General features: G+C 39.2%; 1 protein-coding gene across 2 annotated transcripts in view; it reads right to left on the bottom strand.

The window, feature by feature from the left end:
- Positions 1–2,998: 2,998 nt before the first annotated feature.
- Positions 2,999–19,405, bottom strand: part of PARVA (parvin alpha) — a 58,941-nt gene continuing 42,534 nt past the window's right edge. For both annotated transcript variants that reach the window (XM_077287255.1, XM_077287256.1), the window contains exons 5-13: positions 17,929–18,069; positions 17,039–17,154; positions 14,250–14,308; positions 12,271–12,290; positions 11,260–11,321; positions 10,788–10,856; positions 10,201–10,302; positions 8,011–8,083; positions 2,999–7,929 (exon numbers count right to left, since the gene is read on the bottom strand). In XM_077287255.1, coding sequence (XP_077143370.1) covers positions 7,853–7,929; positions 8,011–8,083; positions 10,201–10,302; positions 10,788–10,856; positions 11,260–11,321; positions 12,271–12,290; positions 14,250–14,308; positions 17,039–17,154; positions 17,929–18,069 — 719 coding nt within the window. In that variant the 3' untranslated portion in view covers positions 2,999–7,852. The remainder of the gene's footprint in view (positions 7,930–8,010; positions 8,084–10,200; positions 10,303–10,787; positions 10,857–11,259; positions 11,322–12,270; positions 12,291–14,249; positions 14,309–17,038; positions 17,155–17,928; positions 18,070–19,405) is intronic.

Consider the following 19,405-nt stretch of genomic DNA (forward strand, 5'->3'; position numbering starts at 1 on the left):
GGGACGTAATGAATCCAAGAGTGTTGGGATCAGTAAAGAGAAACATAGGTGAAGGGAAAGGGCTGTCAGGGCACTAAAGTCATGCCGGCCACCGGCAAAGTAGCTATATGCCAATCACACGGACACACGAGACAGTAGACTTCTGTGCCATGTAGCAGGTCCGACTCCCGGCAGCCTGGATTTATGACATTGCATTTACTTTTATGCCACTCACATCACCTTCCCCTAGTGATTAATATAGCACTAATCTATCTTCCTGCAACAGTAACCTGCACAGTCACCAAGTAAGGAATTAAAGTTGTGGATTTTGGCGCAGTTTCAGGTTCTTCAGCTGGAATTGGCCTTGTATCAGGTTTCCTAAACTCAACACGAATAAGCGGAATTTGTGCACATTTTTTTCTCTGGCTGCTAGGATGCCAACCATCCATTATACCCTCCAGGGGGTATGAATGTTTTCTTGTAGAAGACACAAACTAAGGGTATGTGCACACAACATCCTTTTTCAACAAAAGGGAGACTCTTCAGGAAACACTGGTGTTAGTCTTTTTTTTTATTACACTTTTTTGGGTGAGTGCTGTTTTGACATTTTTGTCCACTGGTGTTTTTTTTTTTTTTTTTTTTAAGCTTTTATCGTCAAAACTATTTTTACAGGTTTTTTTTAGCTTTTATCATTGTTTTTTGGGCATCTATTTTATTGGCATTTTCTAGATGTTTTTTTTAAGTCCATTCAACAGTGAAGAACCAAACAAGAGATTTTCCAAGCAAACAATTTTGCCAAAAATGGTCAAAAAACATACTCAGGCGTCTTTTGAACCTTCACATTGACTGCTATTAGAAAGTACAGTATAGCCAATAGATGGCTTGTCTGAGATCCTTAAGAATGATCCAGGATACCAAGCAGACTTGACGCAGTTTTATTATGAGCAATTCCCTGCACCTCATTGTCCTTTATCATTGGATATAAGACCCTTTTGCGGTTTTTTTGCTTCTCAGCTTTTTCCTATATTAGAAAAGTATAGAGAATCTTCAAAACAGAAAAAAGAATAATCCACTAATTTCTTTTAGCAGCTTGCCATTTTTTGGATTAGCAGTTAAAAGATGCTGAAAAGCCTGAACATATGAACAAGTAGTTTTTGCATAAAAATGAATAATGTTCATTCTTGTGAACGTTTAGCTAGTGCTTTTTCCAGGCGATTAACGAAGCAGAATCACCCAGAAAAACACGTTTTTATATACTCGTATAATGCAATCAACCTGTATCTAACCAAACCTTATTTATTTGAGAGACTAGGAACTGTCCGGACCAAATCTTGCTCACACAGTTGTAGTTTGGTACTTTGCATCAGTGTAGGTGAGGACAGGAAAATGATTTTTCTTTAAATGGAACCAGTCACCAGGTTTTCCCAATATAAAGTATGCTCACCACCTTTAAAGGGAAGATGCCACCAGTTTTCTTGTAGACATCACCATTTCCCTCCTCTTTTGGGTGGTCTAGTATCCCTGGGGCAGAATGAAGAGAAGCATCACAGTGCAGCGCCATTTTGTGGATGACTGCCCTGTTATCTGCTATCTCCAGCAGTTACTGTTTCTTTCTCTCTCATCAGTCTCTCTCACCCAGATTACATGATTCTCTCACCCCCTCCACAATGTCAGGCCTTTCACTGCAGACCTGCAGCTCCTTCTTATCTTGGATGAATCACAACTCCTGCTGAGCAGCTGAAAGCTCCTACTCAGATAATGGTACACTGTTCCTCCTTGATGTCTCTGCTATTCTGCCCATACTTTTCTCCTGCATTTTACTCCCGTCAGCCGTCAGTCTAGGATCTGTTCTGCTGGAAGCGGTACTGCTTATGTTAGCAGATCCCAGGGCCCCATGAATATGGCAGCAGAACACTTCACTACTTTGAATTGTGCAGCCCACAGAGGCATGCCCAGTTCACGGCAGTAATAAAATATATAATCACTGCACTCGTACAGGAGAAGGTTTGCTTCAAGTGGATAAGTTATTGGTGAAAAGTGAGACAGGAAAAAATTAACGTTTCGGCCAATCAATGGCCTTGATTACAATGTCGCCTTTCATAGGTTATTTTCTAGAATTTTAACATGTACTATCGTTGAGGTAGATAAATATGAGGGTGTATACATAAAATCCACACCGAGGGAAAAACATTTTTTCACTGGGGTCCAAAAGACGCCAAGGTAGGAATGGCGTCTTTTGGACCCCAGTGAAAAAATTGTTTTCCCTCGGTGTGGATTTTATGTATACACCCTCATATTTATCTACCTCAACAATACTACATGTTCAAATTCTGGAAAAGAACCTACGAAAGGCGACATTGTGACCAAGGCCATTGATTGGCCGAAACGCTAATTTTTTCCTGTCGCCTCACATTTCACCAATAAATTATCCACTTGAAGCAAACCTTCTCCTGTACGAGTGCAGTGATTATATATTTTATTATCGATGGGACTACTGGCTCTGTTCACTAGCACCGTCACCTCCACAGAGGTCGAGTACTAGCCTTCTTCTTCTACGGTTCACAGCAGTGACAGTTCTATTACAATAGATAGGGTCAGCGTCCATCTGTTATCTCCTATGACCATGGGGTGCCATATATTGTGACACTGTTAGTGTCCTGCTGCTACTGTGAAAGCAAGATGTCAGCCCCCAGTGCCTTCTTTAAACTCATATAACACACAAAATATGTTTCAAATGTATTAAAAACTTGGTTATAACAGCATGTTATGCTACATTACATTGATTTATTAATGATCTACAAACGCGGTACCTTCCCTTTAAGGCCTCTTTTACAGCATTGTAGAAAGTCCTCAAACGCCTCTGCATAGAAAAAAATAACTTTTATTCTACTCCCATACGGTCCTGTCCGATAGGAGTGATAGAGAAGTCGGGAGGAAGGATGGAGACCGCAGAAACTATGCCTGCCGGACCAACAAGATTAACATACAGTGCGGAAGAACTAATACCAATCACTCAAAATGTCATGAAGTTTCTTTATTTTTAGTGAAAAAAAGCATAATATGTCACACATCACGGTACAAATATAATTTTCTTCATTTTATGAACAGCAACATAAAAATATAGATTGCAGAATACAAAACAACGACATGTACATTGTGGCAGCTGTTTAACACTGTGACAGACTGAAGTCAACCATTTTGCACCATTATTGTGTTCTTTGAAAGCCTCACGGTGATACACTTATATAGATATATACATCTGTCTGTTCTGATAAAATAAGGCATCCACTATTTCTAATGTAAAATGGCTTTGATTAAAGTTTCTAAAACTTTTCACAGCTGCAATACCAATCTTCGCCACTTCATTTTTCTATAGGGATGAAGGCAATAGCGCCCCCACGAAGATCTAATGCAGAGGAAAATTGTGATCCTTGCACTGAAATACCTTTGAAAAGAATCATCCAACACAAAAACAGATGCCAAATTTTAAACAGAAAAGAGGACAGACGGTAAAATAATATTTGATAAAATAGACGCAATTACATCTTTAGGGAAACTATATGCCATGCGGTAGAATGTCTCCGTGATGGCTGCACCTTCCATGTCTATGGTAATGAGTGCAGAAGATTTAGTTTTAGTAAAGCTTAATATAATTTATCCTTCTACATTGTGCATAAATAGAATAAAGAAATCATGTGATGAAATATAATAGTAAAAAGCCCCATAAATATTAAATGAACCAAATTAATCATACAAATACAAATGTAGTGTTTAGTATAATGCAGACATTTTTTTTTTGAGCTCCTGTTATCACGTGCCATCCAATTCTACGAAACAATGTCACAGGGAACCAAATATACAATGATATTTGCAAAAATAAGCCAATTATATATTTCTCGGCTGCTGGTCATGGAAAACTCTTGGTCCATAATTGGACCAATAATGACTAGTAAATTGAAAAAAATGTTTAACAAATAAATCCATATTCCAACTTATTAATGAAAAAGAATCATATTGCACTAATTATTGCTAATTACCAAGATTGCCCTGCCATTATTGTGCCTATTGCCCGCTAAGGGCCCCATTGAAACTTTATTTTTATTTTTGCATACATGGAAAAACTAAACAACTTTCATCATCTTTTTAAATCAAATTTTCATCACTGGGATGCAACTAGGTTGGCATCCGCCTACTGCCCCAATTTCTCAAAGACCCATAAACATAAATGGGTGAGTTTGATTTGTGATTAGGATCAAAAATGGACATGCTTCAAATTTTTTTTTTTGTGGACACTTAGTGAAAAGTCCCAAATACCATAAAGTGTACATGCATTATTCATGAAAAACAAGGACGCCTGAATGAGGGTAAAAGAAAGTGTCCAGAATTAGAAAAACATGACAGTTCTCTTCCAGAAACAGCGCCACCACAGTATATGTGTTATGTCTGGTATTACAGCTCAGCTCAATTGAAGTGAATAGGACTAAGATTACACAGAACCTGCGGACATGTGTGGTGCTGGTTTTGATGAATGCAATTATGGTTTTCTATTCCAGTATAACAATTAATGAAATGTCCTATTGATACATTTTGAGTTGAGTAAACATGATAACCAGAAAAGAGGTAATAGATTCAAACATACCCTTAAAAAACTGCAAAAAAAAAAACTTTGGGAAAAAAAACAAGCTTTCAAAACTGCATCAGGAAACTGTTCAAAAAAAGAAAAACTCCTCAAAAAGGAGCATGTCCTGAAGTAGTTTCCACCTTAAAAAAAAAAAAAAGTCTGGGTGAACAGAGTGAACATAGTTAGTGAACTTGATGGGTCTATGTCTCTTTCAACCTAAGAAATGCACAAAGAGCTTTTTTCGGAGCTTTTGGAGCAAGCTACGTGCACACAACGCCTTTTCCAGGCAGATTCTGCTGCCGCAGCCGTCTGCAAAAAAAATTTTGAAAAACGTTCAAAAGAGTGAACACAAGCAATTCTATGTAAATACAACATGTTCCGGCTTTCGAACGTTTTTTAAACCCTTCAGGTTTCTAAAAACGCCAAACAGTTAAAAGAAGTAACGTGTCCATTCTTCTGCCCTTTTCTGCTCTGAAAACGCTCCGTACTTTACAATGTAAGTCAATGGGAAAGATCATAAGACGTCCAGAAGACAACCGGACATCTTCTTAAGTGCTTTGCGATCGTTTTTGCTTAAAAAAAAAACCAACAGTTTCTTTACTAATTCTGTGAAATGAAAAATGATCAAAAACAACAGTAAAAAAAAGTTATCACAAAAACTATGGGAAAACCATCCAAAAAACTGCCAGCTGAAAAAAGAAGTCATCCAAAAACGACTGAGGAAACAATTGAAAAACACAAAGACATTTCAGGAAGAAAAACTTTCTGAAGTGTTTTCTCTTTGAAAAACTCGACAGGTTCACCCAAGTTTAAAAGATGCAGTGTGCACGGAACCACTGAGAAGAAACTCTACAAAAGCTTGGGAGATTCTGCTCATTTTCCACTCCCAAAATGCAGCAAAAAGACCCTTAACTATGCATCATGCTTTAATTTCAGAATGCAATGATACATATGTGGCAATATGCCAACTAACTAACCACCCCCCCACTTCAGAATATTTAGGAGGGGAGAAAATATTTTCTAACTCTCTTGAGCAATTTTTTCTCTATGAGAAAACCCTCTTTAATGTTTTATGTCCTACATTAAGACTATGTATAAAACTAGAAATATAAAAATAATTTCATCATTAAGCTTCGGAGTTAAGACAATTTTTACAAAATAAAACCCAGAAAATCTAATAATGTCATTTGGCAAGCGGATGGCGCCCAGCCAAGCCACGGCCAATTATCACAATAGGTGAAATATTATATTATTATTGAAATGGTATGCGACCGAAATTCCTCGCTACGGTGCGGGTGTAAACATAGCGCCAATTTCGTACGGGAGAACATGACTTACAATGAATCCATTTGTAGATCCTGTGGGGGATCGTCGTGATATTATACTTGATTTAGGAAAGAAACACCTGACACAATGGCCTGCGTGTTCCGTATCGGTGGCAGATTAGCGCCACGCCGAGCTTTCCTCGTATATATATTTCAACCTCTTAATTTTCACAGCAGGTAAATTACAGACCTGCAGCAGTTATTCATTAGCGGAAAATTTGCAAAAGCCATAAATTATGTGTTAAATGAGTTCAGACTAAGACATTTTCATGGAAATTAACACCGTCACATTCTGCATAAGTAACATCATTTTTTTTTTTACAACCTTTTCAAACACAATTTTTTTTTCTAGAAATGGTCCATTAGTGCGTACAATTATTTTCTATTTAATTTTATTGGTCTAGGTTTCATTGTCATTTTTCACCTCTACCCAAGTTTTAACAGTCAGAATGGCTCAGTGTATAGCAATATTTGGTTACAATGATTTGGAATGGTCAGGTTTTAGTTTTTTTTAGGAAAGAGGCATTATTGGATCTGTTCTAAAAGTCAATATTTTGAGGAATGCTAACCTCATAAAAACAAACAAACCAGAAAATAGAATTGTGAGTACCGTAATAGGCAGAAGCAGATACTAAATAGATATAAAGTGTGTCTGTATTTTATCAGTGCTGTAGGCGGGGGTTATACAGGGCTCAGAAGTCCGAGCTCTGCTAGATCTGCCGCAGAGAAAACTGTGATTGTATCACAACTGCTGCACCCATAACTAAGTGATACATCAAAAACCTGCTAACAGATTCCCTTTAACACCCTTCCAACATCGGTCGTAAGGCTATGTGCACACGTCAGGATTTTCTGCAGAATTTTCCTGAATAAAACCGGACTTTTTCTGCAGGAAATCCGCATGTGTTTTTTTTGCGTTTTTCTCGCGTTTTTTTGTGAGTTTATTTCCAGAGCTTCCTAATGCATTAAATAGCGGCAAAAACGCGACAAATCCGCAAAGTTAATGAACATGCTGCGTTTTTTTTCATCATGTGCACAAAAATTGTATAATGCATTAAAAATGATGGGATGCTTATGTATGCGTTTTTTAAGCGTTTTTTTTTTCAGCGGAAAACGGCCGAAAAAAACGAGAAAAATCCTGAACGTGTGCACATAGCCTAAATGTACGCCGATGTCGGACTCCCTTTGATGTTGGCTCTGGCGGTGAGCTCACATCTTTTCCGGCACATGTCAGCTGTTTTGAACAGACTATTGACTTGCATTGGTGATTTTGATCTGACCCTCGCATCAAAATGAGACATGTCTCCGATATTTTCCAGGGTCCACTCGGTCTGAGGAAAAATCAGACATGTAAATGGCCCCATAAACTATCATAGGTATGAGTGCTATCAGTCAAAATCACGGATGACTTGTACGTAAAAAATGGACGCCTGAATGAGGCCTTAAACTACAAAACCTCCATAAGGGATGCGTTTTTAATTGCACAACAGCACAAAAATTACCATTCAGAGACCATAAAGTTGGGTGACAACCCACATATTCGCATACATATTGATTGCATATTGGTTGTCACCCAGTTATCTTCCGAATAAATAAGAGACAGCTAGGCAGAGTTTTTAGGAACATGGATTTTAAAAAAATAGGGTAAAAAAGGCCATGAAATGACGGATGGAACCCAAAAACAAGATGGCAGTGTAAAAAAAAAAAAAAAGCACCATCTGATTGTTTAACTGAGTGCTTAATTACCATTCTCCTATAACTTGGATTTTGGTTTTAGATGGCAATGTATATGAAACAGTCTTAAAAATAATCCAAAAATATATCAAATGTTCCCTTTTTCTCAAGCATTAAATAAACATAGTGAATAGATGTGAAGCTTTTCAGACTTTTTTTTTTTTCTGGATTTCTTCCTCTCGTTGGGGCTGCGTTATTCCACACTGCGATATTTGGTGAAGAGATTGTACAGGACTCTGAGCGTGGATTTCAAGTCACAATTCACTATGTCTGAGGGTAAAACAGAGAGATCAGAAACCATCAAAGTGGAGGGGAACAATAATAACACAACAGGATGAAGACTGAACTAACCTTCTGGCCTTGGCTTTGGCTTCTCAAGGCCGCCGTCTTGCATGAGTTCAAATGCAAAGGATACATTTACGACCTAGAGAAATCGGAAAAGGGCTTTAATAATATGGAGACATAGAATCATAGAATGGTAGAGTTGGAAGGGACCTCCTGGGTCATCTGGTCCAACCCCCTGCTCAAAGCAAGATTCACTAAACCATCCCAGACAGATGTCTGTCCAACCTCTGTTTGAAGACTTCCATTGAAGGAGAACTCACCACCTGTCATGGCCGCCTGCTCCACTCATTGATCTCCCTAACTGATAAAAGTTTTTTCTAATCTGTGTCTCCTCCTATTCAGTTTCATCCCATTGCTTCTAGTCTCTCCTTGTGCAAATGAGAATAAAGATGATCCTTCTAAATATTCACACTACAGCACAGAGTATTTCAGGAGAATTTTGTAGGATGCCAGTGCACGGCTAGAATATTGTAGGTGAGTTAGCATTTTGGCCCCAATTCATCATTTGTGTTTTTTTTTTTTAAGTCCACTTTCTTTTTTGTCTTGCGGTATTCATTGTCTTTTTTTTCTGCTAAATTCTTCAAAATGGCGCAATCGGTTCATGAATTTGGTGCAAAGTCAAAAATGGTCTTTATTTTTGTTTTTCACTTTTTTATTACTTTTTAGTGAAAAAGTCGCAAGTGTCGCAAAACTGGTGCCAACATTTCAGGTCTACATAACATCACTCTTAGGGTGGGGACTGGAGTACATTTGCACCAAATTTTTTTGACATTTTTGAAAAAGACACAAATAATGAATCAGCTGAAAAAAACTGGAAACACCCATACCTTGCTCATGATAGTGAACACATTAAATATACTTAAAAAAAGGTGAAAATTAAAAGGAGAATTAGAAGCTAAATTAGAAGCTAAACAGGCAAAGAAAAACACCCCAAAAAAGGACAACAATGCAATAATTAATGAAGCGAAAGACTATTATTAATCTGCATTTTCAGCATTTGCTTTAAATCGAGATGGTTATATAAAAATTTGGTTACTACAATATGTCGTTTGCTAATGAGACATTCCCCTTAACACTTTTCCACCGTGTTAATAATCATTAGCACGGTGCAATATGTCACTACCAGCCTGTATTATAGTAATTATTATTGCAGTACTTCCTTTCTGCCAAGACAAGACTCAACATGTTTGCTACACATTAAACTAAGCATCAGCACAAAGGAAATATCTGTGAAAATGGATTTTATCAACTTGTTTTCGCCCTTCAGCAAAAGTGCAAAAGTGAAAGAAAATTCACAAAACCATCCTGATGACATGGAGAATGTACAGATACAGCCTTTACCTGTAACATTAAATCTAGTGATTGCTTGACTGTAAGGCGTGGGAGAGCGCCCCCTTGTGTGAGCCATTGCTAGATGCTAGCTAACTAATCAGAACGCCCTTTAGGTGGGCAAAGATGAGCCGTGAAGGCCACTGGAAGAGGCTTCAGAAAGTCAATAGACAGGGGGCAAAATAGTTCTGGGAGAATGAAGATATGTAACTCCCATTCGACACTCCCACGAACACCTTCAAGGGAAACCCTGACTTTTGAGAGATCAAATTTCCTGGGACTGTATCTGTAAATTCAGGATAGTTCTGGCAAATTAAGAACAGTTGGCAAGCATGTGAAATGTGTTGATAGCTGCATTGTTACCCTGCGTCTGCGTAGCTTAAGGCCCCTACACACATTGGATACCCTTCGGCCAAACTGACAACTTTCTCATCCAATTCCCCACACATAGGAACGCTGGGCTCAGCTAAACACTCCTCTGTTCTCTATGAGAAAGTCACTGCCAAAGTCATCTGGCAGCTGCTTATCCTCCGGGAGAAGAAAAGAGTCGACCGCTGAAATTCAGCAAAGCGGATCCTTCTTACCCGACATCAGCCAGATCCTACTCTTCCAAAACAATGGTGGGTTCAACAATGGTGGACCTTAGTATCATTTGTATGGGGCCTTTAGTTCTTGCACATATACCTTCCAGTAACTTGTCATGACATGGGGACTTTATATTATTAGGCCCCATTAATAACAAATTGTACAACACAATATATACACTTATACCGTATATATATATATATATATAACTTTGATTCTCAAGAGCATATATCAATATTTATTACAATAAATAAATATGGAGATACATTAATATAGAATTACCTTTTGCTCAAAGCTGTCTGGAGTGAGGAAAAAATTGTGAAGAGGCACAAAATATCCTTCCAAAAGACCCATCAATAGTACAAGATAGACGCCATCTGCAAACTACAAAAACACAAACATTGTACAACTTTTTTTATACATACAGTTATTCAGTTAAATCACTTTGTCATACATATTGTTGTGTCTATTTTTCGGCTTTCTAACTTTTTGCACGCAACTTGTAGTGTAAAAAATTGAGGTTTTCATTTTAGTTTCCATGGGTACTTATTGACTATGTGTCTTTTATGTGCTGGTTAGTACACTTCACCCATGTACTATAATGTATGTGTATATTACATCTAGCGGAGAAAGAGTATTCACATGTATCCATACAGATCTGACCCTGGATCTGGCCATGCTATCCAGAATATAAAAAAAAAACCAAACACTATACTTTACACTGCTTACTGGATCAAGACAAGTAAAAGTTAGGGCAAAATATAAACAGTTTAAATAGAAATACTTTTAAGTCTTTTACAAATTATATTTTTACAAACTCAAATAAATGAATAAGTAGTTGTTAATAAGAACATAGAATCACTTCTTACCTGTGTCTCCAGCTCTGTCACTTCCAAGTTCAGTTTATTGAGGTGTTTATTGACAAAAGTTATCAAAGTCTATAAGTTTGAAAAGAAACAATAATTAATCGTTCAGAACAATGAACTTCCATCATTTCCTGACAAGTGCAGGCTCCATGTCTTTTTCTTCCCTTCAATACGTTGACATTGCTAACTGCTATGGTAGCATCAACAAGGACCCCATACATATTAGATGAGCGATGGTCCCGCTGAAATCGGCAGGTTTGGACAACCACTTGATGTGTATGGAGGCCTCCTGACATCAGAGATGTATCGGAAAGTTAAAATTTCAACATCTGGTCCTTTTATTTTCATAGAAGAAAAGCCGCTGTCAGTGGTTATTATTTTCAATGTGAAATCTATTTAGCTTACTTTTTTTTTTTAAATAACATTATCCCTGTAAATAAATAGAAGAGCGTTTCCAATTCCCCCCATAACTAACCTTTTTAACCACATTTAGTTTATCGGGTGCGTGGTCAAAAAGTGTATCGAAAGCATCTCTCTCTACAAAGACAAAACATAAAAGCATTAAACACAGGAATAATGGAAATACATACGTTGTTGAAAAATAAAAACATTTTGAACTTAGATTATCACCGGGAATCTTGCCTCAAGGATCCCTCCCATCCTCAAGTCACTTAAAAAGGTTGGCCAGGCATGTGGTGTTGATGATCTATTACCAACATAGGTCCTCGATAGCAGATCGGTAGGGGTATGATGCCCGGCGCCCGCTCTGATCACCTGTTTTTGCTCTGGTGTTGAGCAGATGTAAACACTTTGAGCGAAGCTGCTGAGTGCAGCGCTGATCACCGTGTAGCGGCTGCTGCTGGCTACTGTAGCACAGTTTTTATGTAAATAACAGGAGCCAGCTGTGGCTATCACATGTTGATTAGAGCGGCGCTTAGCACCTCCAATCAAAATATTTACATCCACCAAGCACCAGAGCAAAAACCATCTGATCGGTGGGGTCCCAGGTGTTGGACCCCCACCAATCTGTTACTGGTGACCCATCCTGTAAATAGCTCATCAATAACATATTACTAGATCACCCCTTTAATACTGGCTCATTTCACTGCAGAGGAAATCAAATATTCATTTTCCAAAATCTCCATTTGCTAATAGTGGATGAAAAGCTTTTTGCATACATCCACAGGCTGATGATCTATTGCTTTAGATGACATATTCGGCTGACAGCTATTGTTCCTGACATCATCGGTCCACAGTATAGGTGATAATTTGTTGATCACTGAAGGAACCACCAGAGGGACCGCCACCGATCCCCAGGACGAGGCTTCGAGGAGGAAGTGATCTGTCTGCATGCACCCCAATGCTCCACTCATTGATAGAATCTATATCCATCCAAATAGCAGGGATGACGGACTATTGGCATTTTATGGAATTTTAATATAATATTTCTAATTTGTAAATCACATGAGACATCCATTACACTCACCATGTCTTCCTGATAAGGCCCTTTGGAAATAAAACAGAAGAAATAGTCCATTAATTTTTAAGAACGTCCATGTAATTATGACATCCTCTCTAAACCCTATCTATTCCAATGTGGAAAAAGTTGATGTAAAAGCCATTTTTTTGTATTTTATTTTTGTTAAGAATGCTTACCCTTGTTATGTGTCTGCATGATCTTACCCTGGTGATTTGTATCATGGGGAATGTCTTCAGCAAAATACAGTAATGAGTGAGATTCCAGCTCTGGAGTATAATACAGAATGTAACTCCGGATCAGTAATGTAATGTATGTACACGGTGACTGCACCAGCAGAATAGTGAGTGCAGCTCTGGGGTATAATACAGGATGTAACTCAGGATCAGTAATGTAATGTATGTACACGGTGACTGCACCAGCAGAATAGTGAGTGCAGCTCTGGAGTATAATACAGGATGTAACTCAGGATCAGTAATGTAATGTATGTACACGGTGACTGCACCAGCAGAATAGTGAGTGCAGCTGTGGGGTATAATACAGGATGTAACTCAGGATCAGTAACGTAATGTATGTACACAGTGACTGCACCAGCAGAATAGTGAGTGCAGATCTGGGGTATAATACAGGATGTAACTCAGGATCAGTACAGGATCAGTAATGTAATGTATGTACACGGTGACTGCACCAGCAGAATAGTGAGCGCAGCTCTGGAGTATAATACAGGATGTAACTCCGGATCAGTAATGTAATGTATGTACACGGTGCCTGCACCAGCAGAATAGTGAGTGCAGCTCTGGAGTATAATACAGGATGTAACTCAGGATCAGTAATGTAATGTATGTACACGGTGCCTGCACCAGCAGAATAGTGAGTGCAGCTCTGGAGTATAATACAGGATGTATACTACTATCAGTACAGGATCAGTAATGCAATGTATGTACACGGTGACTGCACCAGCAGAATAGTGAGTGCAGCTCTGGAGTATAATACAGAATGTAAACTAGGATCAGTACAGGATCAGTTATGTAATGTATGTACATGGTGACTGCACCAGCAGAATACTGAATGCAGCTCTGGAGTATAAAACAGGATGTAACTTGGGATCAGTAATGTGATGTATGTACACAGTGACTGCACCAGCAGAATAGTGAGTGCAGCTCTGGCGTATAATACAGGATGTAACTCAGGATCAGTAATGTAATGTATGTACACAGTGACTGCACCAGCAGAATAGTGAGTGCAGCTCTGGAGTATAATACAGGATGTAACTCAGGATCAGTACAGGATCAGTAATGTAATGTATGTACACAGTGACTGCACCAGCAGAATAGTGAGTGCAGCTCTTGAGTATAATACAGGATGTAACTCAGGATCAGTAATGTAATGTATGTACACAGTGACTGCACCAGCAGAATAGTGAGTGCAGCTCTGGAGCATAATACAGGATGTAACTCGGGATCAGTAATGTAATGTATGTACACAGTGACTGCACCAGCAGAATAGTGAGTGCAGCTCCGGAGTATAATACCGGACGTAACTCAGGATCAGTACAGGATCAGTAATGTAATGTATGTACACAGTGACTGCACCAGCAGAATAGTAAGTGCAGCTCTGGAGCATAATACAGGATGTAACTCCAGATCAGTAATGTAATGTATGTACACAGTGACTGCACCAGCAGAATAGTGAGTGCAGCTCTGGAGTATAAAACAGAATGTAACTCAGGATGAGAGCCCAGTACAGTGACCCTACAGTTGCATTAACCCTTTAGTAAAATAAATTTGGTTAGACTACCTCACTGAATACATGGATGATACCCCACATAGAGGACTGTACTTTATATGTGCCGACTGTCCCGGTCAGGCTGGCAGATTGGGACTGGACTGTCCTCTGCTTTCCCCTCAAGCACATTGATATCAGATTAGTTGGCTCATACACATCTGTTCTACATTAAAAACCATCAGACAGAAATGATGATCACATACTCGGTGTCACCGGTTATTTCCTCCTGGATCTGACGAGACTGCAGCATTCCGTCCAGCTTCTGAAACAGAATAACCTCACACAACTGAGTACGGCTCATACACCTAGCAAGAAAGTCTCCCCAACACAATGGGATTTGTTTTATAAAATATATATAAAAGAGTTTGCATGATTTTGCAACTGAAATTAATTGCTCCTGTGCTTTAGATGTAAAAAAATAGCACTTTGGCAGAGTCCTGCAATGCATCTAAAATGGAAATGAAGTAATTGTAAGAACTAGCCTTGATTAAGAATTCCTCTCATTTTGTGAGAATAGATCCTATTTAGACCTCTGTGTGCATATGGCTACAGACTACAAACACTCTCTGGAATCTGTCTCCTCTTCTGCTGTCAGACTGCACAGGGTTTGTGTGGAGTCAGTAAGCTTGGAGACACATAGGTCTGCACGGGAGCTGGATACATAAAACGAGAGAGATTTTATAATCAATACTACTTGGTAAAGGTGCTTCCTTTTGATTTGAGAGGCATGGGTAGAATAAAAGAAAAGCGTCAGAAGTTTACACACTCAGATTTTACCTTCAGGGCTCAGAATAAACAGGAAAACCCTAAGGCTAGGTTCACATTGCGTTAGGGCAATCCGTTTAGCGCTAGCGCTAGCGGATTGCGCTAACGCAATGTATTTTTCGGGGCCGCGTTTAGGGGTCGCGTTAACGTCCCCGCTCTCGCAGATCCCCGATCTGCGAGAGCGGGGAACGGACCTCGGGCGCGCCGCGGACGCTGCAAGCAGCGTCCGCGGCGCGTCACAAGAGAACGGCACATCGCTAGCGCGAGCCGAAAAAGGCACGCGCTAGCGATGCGCTACAGGCGAAATTTTCATTGCTGTCAATGGGCGCGCTAACGGACCCGTTGCACGGCGTTAATTGCGACATTTTCGCCATGCAACGCTGTCCGTTAGCGATCACCCACTAACGCAATGTGAACCTAGCCTTACTGTAACCCTAGAAATATAGCTTGAATTGAAAAGAATTGATAAAATTTGGACAGAAGAGGACAACTAAGGATATATATTCACGAGAAGATTTCTTGCAGAAATACCTACGACTTTCCCATTCATCTGAAAACCCATAGCAGTATTTACTAGTGATTTTTAGAGAGCGTTCTACTTAATTTCTTTCTTTTTTTGATAATTTTTTCAGTCCCACCTTCATTGTCCAGACTGTTCTACGTTGCTGTATATCAAATTTGCCAAATAAATGTGTTCTGTGGCTCATTATCCATCTGACATCTATTTATTACGTGTCAAAAAAAGGTTGACAAATGTGCAAATTAATGGGGATGATCTGATTTTAGTATCATTAGCGTAGTCGCCTAACTTGGAGGGGGATACAGACAGTACATATTATAGACATGATATACGGTATTGCACATTATTGAGGTTTCCAAAATAGAAATAAACTGATGAGATACTAATAAGCCATCACCAGCACAAAAGGGGCCAGTTTTTGCTTTTATTTTATTACCGCTGTTCTCCTGAATATTTTTTTTTCCGCTTAGAAATCCACCATATGGTTCCAGAGATATGGGCCTTTTTATTGTGTGCTATTTACCAAGGGGTATAGGTAATTATGCAGGGCAACCTAAATACATGGCTACATAGAAGCGACACCATAAAAAATAGCACAAAATAAAAAAGGATCATATATCTGAAACCGTATGGCAGATTAAAAAGCAGCAGCAACAACACAAAAAAGCAATACTCGGGAGAGCAGCGGGAATAAAATAAGAGCAAAATCTGCCCACTTTCCGCCTGGTGACAGGTCCTCTTTAAAGGGACATTGTCATCACAGAAAGACTGTTCACACCAAGTACAGGCGTTCGGTGCAATTATTTCATCCATTTATCTCCAACCTTTTCTGGCTCTAAGAAGCCAGAGCTGTCAATCAAAGAAGAAGGGGTGGAGATTGTGGGAAAACAAGTAGGTGGGAAGGTGTAATCAAATGATTGGCCCCGCCATGATGCACCGAGCGTCGGGATTTAGTTTGAACAGTTCTGTCCCTTTAAATATATTTCTGTGGAATAAGACATAATCAAAGTGACATGGAAGTTACATCATTAGATTATTTATTCATCTGACAGATTTTTTTGCCCAAGAACCTTATACAGTGATGACTGGTTAATTGGCTTTGATTTTCTTCTGTGTATAAAGGCTCATTCAGATGTCAGATAATAATAATAATAATAATAATCTTTATTTTTATATAGCACTTACATAATTCGCAGCACATTATCAGTTTCTCTAGTACACGTGCTATCCATGATTTTCCTCATACCTATGATAGTCTACGGGCTTTGCACATGTCCGATTTTTTTCCAGACCGAGTGGTCCATTTAAAAATACAGATACGTGTCCGATTTTCATCCGAGCAGTGGATCAAAATCAACAATGCAAGTCAATGGTTCCATGAAAAAAAATCAGACCACACTCAGATGATACCTGAGTGCAGTCCGATTTTCATCGACTGACAAAAACGAGAAGGTGGAGACATTTTTTTTTTCTCCACGTACAAGATAAACTGATGACACGTGGAAAAAACTGACGTCTGAATGAGGCCTAAGTAGAAAAATCCAAAATTGAAAGCAAAAAGCCCAAAGTCAGTAAATGTTTGTTCTGTACAAAAAAAAAGGGAAATTGTTATGAAATGCCAAGGTGTTATTACTTTGTACTTAGGATAAAATGGAATATCTTCTTTTTGATGCCTCTGACCAGAAAAAATTATCAAATATTACCTACCTGTACAACCACCACTTGTATTGACACATGATCCGGAAGTCTGATAGGAGCTCGGAAATACTGAGATAAGGCAACCAAAAGATGGAGGATGGCCACTACAGATTTGGCATGAACAGCTGAAATATAAAGAGATTACATAAAGCGGAGTATGTCACGGTTATTGTGCGTAGATGTGGCAAGGCTATATGTTTGGTCAACCCATCTATGAATGAATCTAAAAATCTAGGTACAATTACCACAATTCACAGCAATAGAAAAACATGGCTGCTAGGAGAAAACACTGCAACAACTGTCCAGAAGTAGTGAGCTGTATTAGGTTATGTTCTCACGATGCGTTTTTGATGCTGCGTATTTTTGACTGTGCAAAAAATCCAGAGTTACAGAATTACAGATCCAGCAAAATGGATCGGATTTATAGAAATTACATACATTTTTTATAATGCGTATACTGACCTGCCGTGCGTGTTTGAAATCCGCAACACGTCAACCAAGAAGTATACAAAACAAAGCTGCTTGAATTAAAACATGACATGCCAAAAAGAGACAAAAGCGCGATACAAAAGCATGTGAAAAAGCGCACTCAAAAACGCAATAAAAAAAAAAAAGTAACCGAATTTAACTGATAAAAATCTGCAACTTCAAAACCTTACCAAATACCACTGTGTGAACGAAGCCTTCAGTATTTGAGCCGACATGTTTTTCTAATCTTGGACTATTTTTACTACTTTACTAAATGCTTAAGCAGGTTATAGTGACAACTCCACGTCCTTTATACTGCTTCACATACAAGGTCGATTCCGATATTTTTTCTGTATCACTGTGTTGTAGCACTTGTCAGAGTGGTTTCCATTAAGGTTAAGTAGTGGTGAGGAGATGTAGTGGGAACTCACAGTCTACATTCCACTTAATGCTTCTTGGAGGAAGTTTCAGGGTCTCATTGATCTTCTCCAAGACTGTTTGCAGTTTCTGCTTTTGGGCAATTTCGGACTGTGTGACTTCAGCCACGTTCAGCTTTTCTCCTTCCAGCTTTTCTGGATTGTAAGACAAGACATAAGGAAAAAGCTATTGCACACAGACTCTTCGATTGCAGTCATGGATTCGTAACTAATCATTTATAGTACTATTTAACCTGAGATTCCGATTCATTAATAAGTTACCAGAAATGACAGCATAGCAGAGCAGAAAGAATAAAATAATAACGTTTTTATGTATTGGTTAAAGGGGTTGTTCGAGGAAAAAAAAAAGTTTACCAGGAAGTTGGAGGCATACAAATTACTAACTAACTTCTACTTACCTACTGACATTCATCTGGATTCAGCGCACGCCGCTCTGTGGTCTGCGCTGACACAGAGGAGACGTCACTGTTCAACCAGCAGCATCCTGTGACTGGCTGCAGCTGTCAGGTGACTTAACCCGCCTGTCATTGGATATTTTTCTGCTCAAGTCAATTGACCACTGCAGCCAGTCACAGGCCACAGTGGTCCTGCTGCAGGCAGAATAATGGCATCTCTTCTGTCTGTGTCAATGCAGAAAACGGAACGGTCAGCTCCAGATACAGGTGGGTGCCATTAGGCGAGTATCATTTTATGTCATCTTTTACCTCACCAAGGCCTTGGGAAACTTTTTTTTTTTGCCCATACAACCCCTTTAAATGATGCTTCTTTAATGGTGCGGTCAGACGGTAATACAAATTGGACCAAGATTGGACGGCAATGCATAAACTGGCCGGCAGCACTCCCCACCTGAGCGTGACAGCTTCATATATTTCTATGCAGCTGTCATGCTCAGTTGGGTAGAGCCGCTGACCAGTCCGTGCATGTCGGTTCGTTCTTGGTCCATCTGACTACCCCCTTCGGGTGAGTACATACACACAAGCCGCTACTCAGTTTATTGAGCCGTGTGGCAGCAGGGATGAGCATTTCTTATCCTTTTTTTTTTTTTTTTTAACCCATTCCATACCTTTTGCAAAAAGTCTGAAACTGGCAGACAAAGTATTGTTATATATTGTCAGTATAACAAAATAACTATATATAAATATTTTAAAAAATCTATAAAATAATAGGAAGAAGAAAATAAGCTGGACTTAAGAGCAGGGAGCCGCAGCCCTGTACTCACTGAAGAGACGGTGTGTGGCTCGAGTACACAGAGATGAAAAGAGATGAGTGGATGGATCAGACTCGCCAGAAACAGAGCCGCTGAAAGCTCAGATGCATCTTTCGGCCCTATCTACAGGCGGAGATATTGCATTGGAAATCAATGAGCCTCATATTAAACACAGGCAGGGTCGCTAGGTTTTAACACAAGCGTGAATGGAGCTTACATTTTTTACTGAGGTAAACATGATCTGTAAGCCAGGTCGGGGGAAGG

Source organism: Ranitomeya variabilis, chromosome 2, assembly GCF_051348905.1.
Source record: "Ranitomeya variabilis isolate aRanVar5 chromosome 2, aRanVar5.hap1, whole genome shotgun sequence".
NCBI lineage: Eukaryota > Metazoa > Chordata > Amphibia > Anura > Dendrobatidae > Ranitomeya > Ranitomeya variabilis.